The following is a 15,080-nucleotide window of genomic DNA, read 5'->3' on the forward strand; positions in this document are numbered from 1 at the left end:
TTGATTACAAAATTGGTATGTATAGATGTTGGCTTTTGTTTATGAGAACAGAGTTATATTTCTGATATTAGCATTATTTGGTAATGGACAGGGAGGCCTGGTGTGCTGCGATTCATGGGGTCGCAAGGAGTTGGACACGACTGAGTGACTGAGCTGAACTGAACTGAAAAGCAGTGTGAGAAAATGGCAAACTACTCCAGTATTCTCTGGAACATTGCATGGACAGAGGAGCCTGGTGGGCTACAGTCCATGGGGGTCACAAAGAGTCAGATAAGACTTGGCACACTCACAATGAAAAGACTGCTACACTGAGAATCAGGACGCATTTTTAACTTTGCCTTACTTAGAAGTTAGAAGTGTTGGTCACTCAGTCGTGTCTGACTCTTTGTGACCCCATAGACTATATAGCTCACCAGGCTCCTCTTTCCGTGGGATTCTCCAGGCATGAATACTGGAGTGGGTTGTGATGCCCTTCTCCAGGGCATCTTCCTGACCCAAAGATCAAACCCGGGTCTCTGACTTTGCAGGCAGATTCTTTACCATCTGAGACATCAGGGTATTTTAGGGCAAAGTTTAGGTTAACATCATTGAAAAAAGATGCATTTTTTTCTTCACCTATAAATCTAAAGAGTTAAACTTTGAATATTTTTTAAGATTATTCCCAGTTTATCTGATATCCTGTAAGCTTTTAATTCTAAAGAGTTGCCTTTCTAGATGATGAAGTATTTTATTAGTCATTGTTTATTTCCCCATTAGTGACCCCATGGACTGCAGCCTACCAGGCTCCTCCATCCATGGAATTTTCCAGGCAAGAGTACTGGAGCGGGGTGCCATTGCCTTCTCCTGGGAATTTTGAAAGCTGTGTTTTTGTAACTACTCAGTCAGCGTTTAATATAGTACCCATATACCTATGTACTTTTGCTTCCTAAAATTGGTCTCAACCTATACTGACCTCTCATCTCTTCCCCATTTTCCAATGAGAATGTCGCAGAATGTGTTTTATACTTTGTTTACTTTATGGAGATGCCCTTTCTGTGCATTCTTTTCCATTCCCTAGCCACTTTGAGCTCCTATAACATTTTGTTTGTAGTTCTTTTGGCCTTGTATGGTAGCTATTTATGTGTTATGTTATGCTTTATATGAGACTGTAAATGCCTTAAAGGAAGATATTTATTTTTCATCATCTTATTACTGATTCACACACATAGTTCTTTTCATACAAATCAGGGGTTAATTAATTAATATTTGTAGAACTAAATTTTAAGATGGTTAGTGCCAGATACAGTCAGTGGCTGTGAATGGTGAAAAATTATCAGGGTAATAAGGAAGTGAACTTACTCATTCTGAATTAAAGCAGTGTTTCAGCCATCTATGCTGCCAGCAAACATTTGTATTCCATGGTTACTCATGTACAATTTATTCTAGCCTCCTAACCATTTATTCTTAGTGACACATCTAAATACTTAATGCTGTTTTTTTTTTCTCTCTCTCTGTAACCCACTTAACTCCTGGCCTTCATTCATCATTGTAGTTTACCACTGCCTTAAGCTTTTAATAGTATCTAATTTTTTAAACACATTCTTGCTTTGATTTTTATATACTTCCCTTTCTTTTACCTCCTTGATCTTATTCATAGGCTTATCAGCTTTAATTTTCTATTGCTTTTTGTACTCTATTTTTATTTCTTTTTGCTTGCTCTTTTACTTTTGAGAAATTCATCCTTTATTTCTTAAAGGCAAATGCTCTTTGATTACTGTCTTCAGGTAAAGGTGTCTTAGAATCAGACTAAGGTTGGGAGTTGATGGTGAAGTTGCTGTCCATCACCTCTGGAAGAGCCAAAGTTAGCTCTGTCAGACTAGTAGTCCTGTATCTTTTCAGTGGGAGAATATCTGTGGTTCCAATGCCGGCACCAGGGTATCTAATACTGATTACAAAAGGTGCCAAATGTTAATGGGCATTTTTACAGGTGGACTTTTGTGGAGGGATGATACGTAAATTGTAGAGTTATCAAAGAACTTCAAAATGGTTATGTTGGGCGTGGGTGAATTGGTAGAGATGATTCCCACCCAGCCTTTGGATTAAATAATTTTTCACCCTTCAGTTAATTATTGCTACAGATGAATGGTTGGTTTGGACTGAATAAAAGAACAAAGGGCAATAATACAATGAGTAAAAAACTGAAAAGAGACAGGAAAAGTAAAAGATGTAAGGTAAAAAGTTGCCTGACTTTGTGCCACTTGGAATCAATAGTGTTTATTGAAGACTGTTAGGAACATTATGTTAGACAAAGGGGAGTTGAAAAGATAATGTGAGAAAGTATCCAGGAGGAAAGTTTTGTTGGATTAAATTTAAAACTATGCTGTTTTTAGTTCTATTTTTATAGCACATGTCAATCTCTTAAGAGTTTACTGTGTAACTAAATATTTAAGTTGGATATTGTATTTGTGTAACAGCGAAGAGGAACTTATTGATTCCTTAAGAAGCATATTGATGTTTAAATAACTTTTCTTAGAAAGCATATTTATACTTTTATTAACACAATATCCCTTTAAAGACAAGAAAGGAAAAATATGCATTCTCCATCCTGTTCTATCAGAGATGGTAAACAGGGAGTATCAAAGACTCTTTGGTATTTGCAGTAGAAACATTTTACAGTAGAGAACAAAACTACTTGTAGACTTAAGGAAATAATTTTGGTTAACTTTGATTTTAGAAAATATTAAGCCATTTATTTTATTTTAACAGGTATCTTTCAGATGAAGGCATTGAAGCTTGTACAAGTTCTCCTGACAAAGTCAATGTAAATGACATCATCCTGATTGCTCTCAATGTAGGTTTTATTTATTAACTTATAAACATTAAAAATCTGGAAGCTATATTTATGAAAAATATCTGATAGAATAAACTGGCTTTTATAAAGTGGAGAACATCTTTCATTTTTATTGTCCATTTTAAGTTGCAGTGATGTTTGTTGAATTTGGTAATCTCATATAAGCCAATTATTAGAACTATATATTTCTTTAATGTCTATTATACAAAATCAGTGAAAAAGGGAAAAGTACGATTAAAACTTTTTCACCTTGTGATCAGTTATAGAATTTCATTACATTTATAGTAGCTATGTAATAGAAGTAAAAACTGACCATATTCATAGAAACAAATTGACATCAAATTTACATACAAACTAGCTAGGTTACAGCTTCTTGACAGTTGTATTTTTTATTTTGAAGTAACTTTTCCTGTTGATCAAAGTAGGATATACTGTACAGTATGACTACTTCAGAAAATACAGAAAAATAACATAAGAAAGCCCAATAATTACTGTTAATGTTTTGATGCATTTTTCTTCCCTAGCTCTCTCCCTTTACCCATCTGTATAGCAGTGTCTTTTTTATAATTGAGATTGACTTTTCGATTTTTTTTGAAGAATTATAAAAATTGTTTGAAGTACAGATGTGATTAAATGAATATTCTTTTTCAATCTTGTGGTTACCATAGTGGGAATTTTTTTCTTATCACCTTTACATTCACAGTCTATTAAACAATGAAAGTTATATGCTATGTTATATAATCAATGAAATTCAGAAGAGAATTACTGTCTGACAAATCCATTATGTCACTGCAAAGTAGGTTTAGCATAGAGCAGAAAGGGTGGTAACCGCTAATAACATATGAAATATAAATTAATATATAACTATAACTTTTTCTTTTCCAGTTATTTAAATTTTTATTTATATAATTAAATATGAATTTAAACAATTTATATTTTGAGATTTATCATTGTTTTAGCAGCTTGCAATTTTATTTAAGACAAACAGGTTTTTTAGAAATTATGTGTGTTATCCATGACTACAAATGGGGATATTTACTAGACATTTTATCTTTCCTTAACTTGCACCCAAATTAGTGAATTTTATTTACAAGAAATGTTACAAAGAATCCCAGTTTATTTCTTTGTTCACTAAAAGCAAAAGACCTAAATAGGAAAAAGGCTTTGTGACAATCTTCTCTTCTTATTGATATTTATATATGTAGGTAAATAGCATTGAACTATCTACAAATTGGGTAAGAAACTAAATAAAATAAGTTAACACAAAGTATTTGACCTGGTATACATAAGAGGTACGTGATGATTACTAGTGAATTAACTTGTCTTTATAATTTGCTTTAAAATTTATAAATACTCCAGTCCAAAGCTATCATGCCATGTAATAGAATTAAAGAAATACTTTTAATAAGGATGAAGTCTATACCAGACAAGTAGTCTAATTTTTAAGTTCGTAAACTTTAAGTAAAATCAGTCATATACAGTATTTCTGTTGAAATTTTTTAACTTCTGAGTGATTGCAGGATGTTAATCCTTAATTGAGAAGGACTGGCATTATTAATTCTTATATATAACCTATTACATATTGGGAGAATAATCCATGCACAAGCTTTCTTACCTTCTCTTCCTCCTGTGGGGAACACACTAAATTAGTTCTTTTATCTAGCAGTGAGCAAAGTAGTAGTATGTATGTAGAGTGTTTCCTGCCCAGCAAAGGCCATTAGGCTTTTATTGGGCTGTTCAAAAAGGTACTCTGCCTAGAATGAAACAAAATTCTAGACATCTCCCCTTGAAAGCAGGTGTTTACCATAAATCACATTGTTAATACAAATAGTTTAGGCAGTGAACCACATTTTCAGTTAGGGAATGGTTCTGGTACCAAGTTCCCAGATGCCAGCTTAGGGCCAACTTTGTAAGTGGGCCCTTCTAAAGGTAGCAGCCTTAGAGCTGCTATATAACTCTTTTTAGCATGGATTTGTATGTTGAAAGGAGGGAGGTTTCTTAATTTTTACTCTGTAGAATGAGGAGTAAAGATTTTAAGAATAATATAGAAATTCAGCATGTAGTTTTGAATTCCTGCATTATTCAGAGCAAAATTAAGTGATAGTGTAGTCTTAAATTACTAAATAATGTATAATAGTAAAAAATTTTAAAGATTATTTTAAAATTTCTTTTAATATTCTATATAGTATAAAATGCTTTGCCAAATAGATACTCTGCTGAACTTATTTGAAGAAATAAGTCAGGAATGTTGTTTGTGTGTGCACGCATGCATCCTATGGGTTAAATATTTCTCCTGAATAATAAGTTATTCACTATAAATGTATTTTTAGACCCAGCTATTCTAGTGATCCTGATATAATGGCATCTGAATCATAAAATTGACTTTGATTTTAGGATGTTTAAAGATTTGGTAGGTCATTTTCATCTTGCTAAAAGAACAATGAAATAATCTTCCTTATATGTGTCTATGATACTTTAAAAGTTCTGTGAACTTTAAATACATTGTTCCTTTCAGCATGACAACAACTTTGGAAGATAGAATTGTTAATATATTTTCGACCTTATGGCGGAATAAATTATCCAGATTTAGAGAATTTCTGACATGTCATATTAGTTAGTTACAGTACACAGTAAAGGGAAGTTTAGAATTTTAGTCTAGTGCTCATTTCTACAATACTTTATATAAATGCCTCATTTTATTTTACATTTTATAATTAGTGATAAAATCAGAAATGAAGGACCATGATGTATCAAAAATTGTATATATTCTGTTTCTTATATGTGTTTAAGTATTTCAGCTTTTCTATGACTTTCAAAATAATGATTTTTTATGAACTTAGTTGTTGTATTCACTGTTACATGCATTTAGATAATGACAGTATGCGTGTTTTATATACACTAAACATTACAGCTCACGCTCATTAAATGCTTACTCTTTGTGAGTCATTGTGCTTAGTGCTTCACATGTATTATTTAATCTTCAAAACAGTGAAATGCCGGGGTAAGAATTTTTTCCTCAGATATTGCTTAGTATTTTCAAAGGAAAATGCGTGCAACTTGAGGTTTGGTTTATAGTTCTTTCACTCTGTTATTGGAGACTGCAAAGGATAAATCTGAAACATTGTTACACGAGTATTTGGATATGGGACTTAGTTTGCCTGGCAGTTCCATTCAATGAATTGTACTTTAGGAATGATCCTTGCATTACATTGAGAAATCAAAGTCATGGTAGTAAAAAGACTGGAAAGGATCTGTGAGGGTTGTATAACATGTGTTCTTGTTTCTTAAGCTGACTATATGTGGGTATTTCAAGTGAAATTATATTATTGTAGGTGTTCAAAGAAGACTATCCTATTTATGTGTTATCCTTTTATAAATAATACAGTAATTGTAATCATCTATTGATAGTGTTTTTGCCTTAAGTCTAACATAAATTTTTCCCTTATAATTTTTGTGATTAAATGCATTCTGAGTCTCTTTTCTCTTACTCTTGAGACAATGAAGAGCTCTGTTAACTATTATTTAAGGAATTTTAGAAAAGTACAAATTTAGTTATTATACTAACCTCACTGTTTCAAGCGTCAAGATAATTTCTTAGCTTAAATAATTAGGCCTTTTTCATGAGTAGTATTTAGTTTTCTTCTGAATAAATTTCTTACTATTCCTTTAGTTTTCACTTCTTAAAGAAGACAGAATCCTTAAAAATTTTATGTGGACTGTGTGTGTAGTTGAAGTTTTGTTTTTGCATCAGAAATGCTATAGCTTTGTTTATCTTAGTCCTTCTTATGTTTTGCTTTGGTTTATTGAGTAATATGTACATCTGGATTTTCGTGTAGTCAGTCATTTGTTCATCAGCTTCTATTTCTGAAATTTGTTTAATAGGCAAACAGTACAGTCTTACAGTGACTTCTTGCTTTTGTAGTAAAGAATATTCTCTGGGATGTTTGTATGTTATGTAGCTTTATGTTAGAAGTATTGCAGCCTACAGAGTAACGTACTTTCATGTCTCTGCTTATCAATGTTATATAGAATTTAGTTGTCAAAAATATACTGTTTATTTGTTCAAAGTAGTCATTTGGTTTTGGATTGTGACATTAATTTCTTACAAAGTCTATATAGTTTACATAAAATCAAGTTTTAGATTTTAATTAAAGGGTACCCAGAGAAATATGACCAGATGTAAGTAAGGCCTTATATATTACTGTTCAATTTACTAGTGTACTTTAAACAGTGTATATATGGGACTGAACATGGTTGATTTTTACATATATAGATCTCATAATCAGTTGAAATACAAGCTATATTTAACATACAGTTAAATTCTGTTACTCAGACCTTAACTAATTTTGTCTTTTGTTTGTGAGATTAGATTTAGAGTCATTTTTCTCTAATTTTATTTTAATAATAATATTTTTATTTTAGACAGACTTGAGAACAATTGGCAAGAAATTCCTCCCCAGTGACATCAATGGTGGAAAGGTAGAAAAGGTAAAGAAAAATGTTAACTTCCTAAATTATGTTAAGTACAATAAATATGAACATCTACTAAATTATTGTAATTATTTTTTGTCAAGAAAGACTGCAACTTCAAAATGTTTTTGAGGGAACAAGTCACAAAGTTATCATTTTAATGACTTCCTATACATATGGAAAATTATTAAAACAAACTTTTAAACTTTTGGTGACTTTTCAACATTTAAAAAATACTTTTTTCTTAGGAATTGTAACTGTGACACACTTATTTACGTGTGAGACTTACCAGATATTATTGGAACTCAGAGGACCTTTTTGTATCTTTTTATTTTAGTATCTGTTACCATATTTATTTAATGAACTTATTGATATAGGAGTATAAGATTGTGAGAGAATGTTAGGAACAGTTTGGCAAAGCTGTGCATTTGGTTACTCCTATCATTTTTCATAACTTATGTATTTATGTTATAAATTTTTTCAGTGATTTTTTGAAATACAAGGATACAATTTTTGGATTTTAGATGCCATCTAGTCAGTCTTTTGGAGAAGGCAATGACACCCCACTCCAGTACTCCTGCCTGGAAAATCCCATGGAGGGCGGAACCTGGTAGGCTGCAGTCCATGGGGTCGCTAAGAGTCAGACATGACTGAGCGACTTCCCTTTCACTTTTCAGTTTCACACATTGGAGAAGGAAATGGCAACCCACTCCAGTGTTCTTGCCTGGAGAGTCCCAGGGACGGGGGAGCCTGGTGGGCTGCCATCTACGGGGTCGCACAGAGTCAGACACGACTGAAGAGACTTAGCAGCAGCAGCAGTCTTTTACTTCTTATTCATTTATATTCAATTTCTTTTTTTTAATTTAAAAATAATGCAGTCTGTGTCAATCAAAAATTTTATATATGCTGTTGCTCACTTTTTGAATTATTAATGAACATCTTTATAATTTGAAATACTTTGAATGTGTATGTTTTGAGTTTGAGTAAGTGTTCTTATCATTTTAATACTCACGTATTTAAGATAGTTGCTATACCTTAGATATTTTAAATTTTAGATAATTTAAAAGGTATATAATGTAACAACATTTTTCACATTTTCTAAATGTTGGTCCTCATATGTGATAGGTGGTAATCATTTAGCTGGAAAGAGAACAAGAGTTTATAATCTGCCCTAGCTTTTGAAGCAGATGCTCAAGAGAAGAGAGTTCTACGGACTCCTCAGCAATTCATTTTAATGTTTAACAATACTCTATGTAAGCAAATTTAATTGTATTTTAATCTAAATTTCTTATGTTGCAACTAAAGTCTGTAATATCTTCTTTATCTTCCCTCAGGGAAATGGAGAACATCTGGGTACCTTCCCTTGTGAATAATTCTTCATATACTTGAATCTTGTAAATGTCACTGTTACAGGTTTCTTTTTGTTAAAACCATGTATCTTGGTTCCTCTGTTTATAGTCTCAGGCATTCTATTCATCTTCATTGCTCTTCTCAGAGTCCTCTCCAGTTCCTTGCATTTCGTTTTCTGGTTGTGATAGTAGTTCTGACCTCAGTGTGCATCAGAGTCACCTTGAGGCCTGCTACAACACAGAATGCCAGCTTCCCACGTCGCCCACTGCCATGTTTCTGACTCCATTGAACTGGGAAAGAGCCTGAGAATTTGTACTTTGAACAGGCTTCTGTGGGATGTTGATTCAGCTAATCTGGAAAACACACTTAGAAAACTTCTAAGGTGTAGAACTCCAAATTAGGCAGCAGTCTTGAACAGGTCTGATGAATGCAACAATTCCTCACAGAAGAAGTAACTAGTATCACAGCAGTCGCTGCATATCCTTATACTGGGCTATTTAAGAAAACTAGCATTCTGGATTATTGATTTTCCATTTTTTCTTTTTATGTCTGTAAGGATTCTCAGAACCTACCACTGTTAAAAGCTCACAGGGAAAGGTACTGCGAGTTTTCTCTGCTTTCTCCAACTTCTCAGAGCATGTTTGGTTCAGAAAATTTTATAAGTAGTCCCTTTAGAATTTCCTTTGAATATAGCTAACAACAATAAGATATAACTTAGAATATTTGAATCTAGAATTTTTCTATACCAAATTTTATCCTTCGAATTATTCTTAATGCTCATGTTGCTTTAGTTTGTACGTAAAATGAGAAGATACAAAATAAGCCCTTTCACGTGAAACAGAAATTGAGTGAGTCCTTTTCACATGAAACAAACCTCTGTTCCTCAGATTTGATTATATTTTCCCTTTCATTACCTGCTTCTGATACCAAATATAATTCTCTTCACAGTATTAGTGAAGATGTTTTGAAAATTAATTTTAATAGAAATTTTAGAAGCTAACCCACTGGAGTTACTCATTTGCCTTTGGTTAAAATTTCATACGTTATATAAAAATATATCTCCAGTGCTTTGACTACCTGATATGAAGAACTGGCTCATTAGAAAAGACCCTAATGCTGGGAAAGATTGAAGGCAGGAGGAGAAGGGGACAACAGGATGAGATGGTTGGATGGCATCACCGACTCAATGGACATGAGTTTGAGTAAGCTCCGGGAGTTGGTGATGGACAGGGAGGCCTGGCATGCTGCAGTCCATGGGGTCACAGAGTCAGACACAGCTGAGCAGCTGAACTAAACTGCTTTTAGGCAATAATAAATGTTTAAGTAATATATATTTTTGACATGAATTACTTGTGCCCTTTGTCTATAAAGTAAGACTAATACAGTAAAAGTTACTTTATTTGTGCCTTTATTGGAATGCTTTATTACCCAGCACTTTAGCATGTTATTGGTGACAGAATCATTAAGACATGGCTCTAGACACTAAATTATATATAACTGTTGTTTAAAATAAATTTTAGTTTAATCTGTGCGTAAGATAAGCAGAGTATCTGAATAAGTAATCTGCCTGTTCCTTGATCATGTCAGATTTTGGTATTAAATAATAATATTTTTTAATTTTCTTTTAATAATGATAAAAAAAAGAATGAAAGAACTGGATTACCTAGTGATCTTCCAAATAGAACATGCTGGAAACTAATTTTGCAAAAACTAATTTAGAAAATTTAAAATGTGAGATAGATTAGCTATCTCAGGAAGCAGTTTTGATGAGCTTCAGATACAATGTGGAGAGGGAGAATAAAAAAATTCTGGTGACATACTGGACGGATACAGATTTTAGAATTTTTCAACTGGACTTAAATCCTTATTCTTCCACTTATTATATTTTTGTGACTTCTGGCAAGTTATTTAATCTTGCCAGATTTTAATTTTCTTACATTCAAATATTATCTCCCTTATGACATTGAAGAATTAAATGAAAACCTGTGCGACTACATTGTAAATGTAGTGCAATGTGTATGACGAATATTGAGCATTATGAGACATTTAGGATGGTGTTTTTGTCCTGGACATCTAAGAATACATGAATATTTATTACCTGACATGGGTAACTTGTTACTAAGAGACCTCCAAGTGAAAGTGAAAGTTGCTCAGTTGTGTCCAGCTCTTTGTCACCCCATGGACTATACAGTCCATAGAATTTTCCAGGCCAGAATACTGGCGTGGGTAGCCTTTCCCTTCTCGAAGGGATCTCCCAACCCAGGAATCGAACTGGGGTCTCCTGCATTGCAGGCGGATGCTTTACCAACTGAGCTATCAGGGAAAAAGGCAATCCAGTAAATGAGGTAAGGTGAATAGATGCTTCATTATTGACTGTGTTTTGGCCCCAGTCCCTAATGCAGAACTTTATTGTTTGAGCTAAGTTGATCTTAGTACAATGGAATCAAAGTAGGCCAGAGTCCTTCTTTGACAATTTCCACTAAGTTTCATGCCTGCCTGTGATATTACTACTTGAGAGGAAGCCAAAGCAAAAAGAATTTGAGAGCATTTGCCCCAGCTTTAAGAAGCTAATACTTAATGAGCAAAAGAAGAGAGAAGGCTGTCTTTTTACAAGCTACTTCCATTAGTCAAGTGTGGGCGCTTTTAAAGGGCTGTAGTCCTGTGTCTTCCAACCCTCTTGGAAGCATATTTATTAGGTCCAGGGCTCCATACAATGTACAGAGATTCCTCAAGACAGAGAAGCAGTATGCTTTTTAGAGCTAAATTAAAGTAATGTAGAGAACAGGCTGCAAACTTCCTCTCCTGCGAAGTCAAAACTAAATGCTTATGATGATGCTGTGTATTGTTATTATCATAATTAATAAGACTTAGATATGGGGTTTTCAGCATTTGGAAAGAAGGCAATGGCACCCCACTCCAGTACTCTTGCCTGGAAAATCCCATGGACGGAGGAGCCTGGTAGGCTGCAGTCCATGGGGTCACTAAGAGTCGGACACGATTGAGCAACTTCACTTTTAGTTTTCCCTTTCATGCATTGGAGAAGGAAATGGCAACCCACTCCAGTGTTCTTGCCTGGAGAATCCCAGGGACGGCGGAGCCTGGTGGGCTGCCGTCTATGGGGTCGCACAGAGTCGGACACGACTGAAGTGATTCAGCAGTAGCAGATATGGGGTTTTCAGCATTTGGAAAGAAGGCATGGAGAAAGCTATGGTTTGATAAGAGAAATGGCAGGACTATAGATAGGAGAAGACAGTTAATCCTGGAAAACTGAATTGACATATTTTTTGCTGTTAAGACAAACTGGGACCTTCAGAAGGGCATTGTTACCTAGAGTTTGAAACTGAAGTTTTCAATTCTATTAATTATCACTGATTATTTTGGGAGGAAGTAAGAGGGCAAACATTGCAAGTTAACTTTGTTTTTAATTAATGCAATAGTTTTGTGCACATTCTTTTCTCTTCCCTCCCATTCATTTTTTAATTGTATTTTGCAGTTCAAATGTTTTCTCAATAAGGTTGCTCATAACCTTGATGCAAGGGTTTCAGACAAATTTAAAAAGTGGTGAGAGTGAGAAGATGATACTTTTCTCCAGGCTTCTAAGTCTAAGCTAGATTTTCCTGTAGGCAGTTTGTGTTTAATTTTTAGTTCATAAAAATTTTTTAGCACAGAGCAATATGTGCCAGGGAAGCCATATACTGCAATTTAGGGCAGGCTTTGTATTTCTAGATATGACAGGGCCCTAGAATATTTAATGGAGTGGATTGTCATTTCCTTCTCCAGCAGATCTTCCCGACCCAGGGATCGAACCCAGGTCTCCCCCATTGTAGACAGACGCTTTACCGTCTGAGCCACCTGGGAAGTCCCTTGTATTTCTAGATGTGACAGGGCCCTAGAATATTTAGTTTTTCAGCTAAAAATCATGGAAAAAAGTCATGACAGAAAGGAAGTAAAACATATACTTCCTATGAAACTTTAATATTTTTTGTATTCTTTTTCAAGTTTAATATTTTGCTTGTAGTTATTTTCATAGCTTTGCCTTTGAACCAAGGTGTAGAAGTTAATTATAAAATATAGGTTAATGTAAAAACACTTTATTACCAATCCAGGTATGTGAGGACTTTTATGCATTATTGTGGAGCCCTAACAGGAAAGGCTTTTCAGATCTGTGGGGTTTTTTTCATCTAAGTTCTAGAACTGACAGTTTGTATGTGCATTTTTAGAGACCTAATTTTGGGGATAAAATTGACCTTCTCAAAGCCTCAGCAACACCAACATCAACCACAAGATGGCTTCACTGGCTTAAAATTCAATCTGAATGCCCTCTCACTGATAGTCTAGAACTTGGATGTTTTTAAAAATAACTGAAAAATGTTTTAAAGTTTTAATTTAAATAAATTGTATCATGTTTCATATGTTAATCTGTTATGTGCTAAATAATGTGATTTACTAGTGTTTCTTTTAGTGAGTTATTAAAATTAAACATGCATTTTTAATTTGAGAAAAAAATGATTACTGAAACTGATTTTACCATGCTTTATTTACAAGTGTTTGATGGTAATTATTAGCAGGACTTCTGTGGAGTTTAAAAACAATGCGCAAAGTATATGTATAGAATATATATTAAACCAATACTCTGATAATTGAAAAACGAACTGTTCACTTTGTTTTAATTCTCTCAGAGAACAAACAGCTATAGAGGTGAACAATGGAAATAGGAAAATGACACACTGGCAGGAGTGTTACTTTTGACTGGAGTGTCACAGTGTTTCTTGTAATTGGTTGGCTGCAATTACTTTGATTGAATAAAGCAAATTATGTGCTGTGCTGTTACTTTGATGTATAAATTGATGCTTTTTCAGGCGATCTCAAGGGAAAACCTATTCAAGGTTATGTTGTCTTTTTGTCAGTTACTAGGCATTTAAAAATGCTTTAGAAAGCATCACTATGAACAAAGCTGTGGAGGTGTTGGAATTCCAGTTGAGCTATTTTAAATCCTGAAAGATGATGCTGTGAAAGTGCGGCACTCAATATGCCAGCAAATTTGGAAAACTCAGCCGTGGCTACAGGCCTGGAAAAGGTCAGTTTTCATTCCAATCCCAAAGAAAAGCAATGCCAAAAAATGCTCAAACTACCACACAATTGCACTCATCTCACATGCTAATAAAGTAATGCTCAAAATTCTCCGAGCCAGGCTTCAGCAGTACGTGAACAGTGAACTTCCTGATGTTCAAGCTGGTTTTAGAAAAGGCAGAGGAACCAGAGATCAAACTGCCAACATCCGCTGGATCATCAAAAAAGCAAGAGAGTTCCAGAAAAACATCTATTTCTGCTTTATTGACTATGCCAAAGCCTTTGACTGTGTGGATCACAATAAACTGTGGACAATTCTGAAAGAGATGGGAATATCAGACCACCTGACCTGCCTCTTGAGAAATCTGTATGCAGGTCAGGAAGCAAGAGTTAGAACTGGACATGGAACAACAGACTAGTTCCAAATAGGAAAAGGAGTACGTCAAGGCTGTATATTGTCACCCTGCTTGTTTAACTTCTATGCAGAGTACATCATGAGAAACGCTGTGCTGGAAGAAGCACAAGGTGGAATCAAGATTGCCAGGAGAAGTATCAATAACCTCAGATATGCAGATAACACCCTTATGGCAGAAGTGAAGAGGAACTAAAAAGCCTCTTGATGAAAGTGAAAGAGGAGAGTGAAAAAGTTGGCTTAAAGCTCAACAGTCAGGAAACTAAGATTGTGGCAGCTGGTCCCATCACTTCATGGGAAATAGATGGGGAAACAGTGTCAGACTTTATTTTTTGGGGCTCCAAAATCACTTCAGATGGTGATTGCAGCCATGAAATTAAAAGACGCTTACTCCTTGGAAGAATAGTTTTGACCAACCTAGATAGCATATTCAAAAGCAGAGATATTACTTTGCCAACAAAGGTCCATCTAGTCAAGGCTATGGTTTTTCCAGTAGCCATGTATGGATGTGAGAGTTGGACTGTGAAGAAGGCTGAGCACCGAAGAATTGATGCTTTTGAACTGTGGTGTTGGAGAATACTCTTGAGAGTCCCTTGGACTGCAAGGAGATCCAACCAGTCCATTCTGAAGGAGATCAGCTCTGGGATTTCTTTGGAAGGAATGATGCTAAAGCTGAAACTCCAGTACTTTGGCCACCTCATGCGAAGAGCTGATTCATTGGAAAAGACTCTGATGCTGGGAGGGATTGGGGGCAGGAGGAGAAGGGGATGACAGAGGATGAGATGGCTGGACGGCATCACTGACTCGGTGGACATGAGTCTGAGTGAACTCCGGGAGCTGGTGATGGACAGGGAGGCCTGCTGTGCTGCGATTCATGGGGTCCCCAAGAGTCGGTCACACTGAGCAACTGAACTGAACTGAGCCATTTAAAATGTCTTGTTTTTATAT

At 34.8% G+C, this 15,080-nt stretch overlaps 1 protein-coding gene across 1 annotated transcript in view; it reads left to right on the plus strand.

Moving 5' to 3' along the window:
* The window catches only part of TDRD3 (tudor domain containing 3), a 229,870-nt gene that overhangs the window by 54,330 nt on the left and 160,460 nt on the right, over positions 1-15,080 (plus strand). Inside the window, exons 2-3 of the mRNA XM_018056823.1 lie at positions 2,746-2,830; positions 7,253-7,318. Of these exons, the coding sequence (XP_017912312.1) occupies positions 2,746-2,830; positions 7,253-7,318 (151 nt within the window). The remainder of the gene's footprint in view (positions 1-2,745; positions 2,831-7,252; positions 7,319-15,080) is intronic.

Source organism: Capra hircus, chromosome 12 (assembly GCF_001704415.2).
Source record: "Capra hircus breed San Clemente chromosome 12, ASM170441v1, whole genome shotgun sequence".
Taxonomy (NCBI): Eukaryota; Metazoa; Chordata; class Mammalia; order Artiodactyla; family Bovidae; genus Capra; species Capra hircus.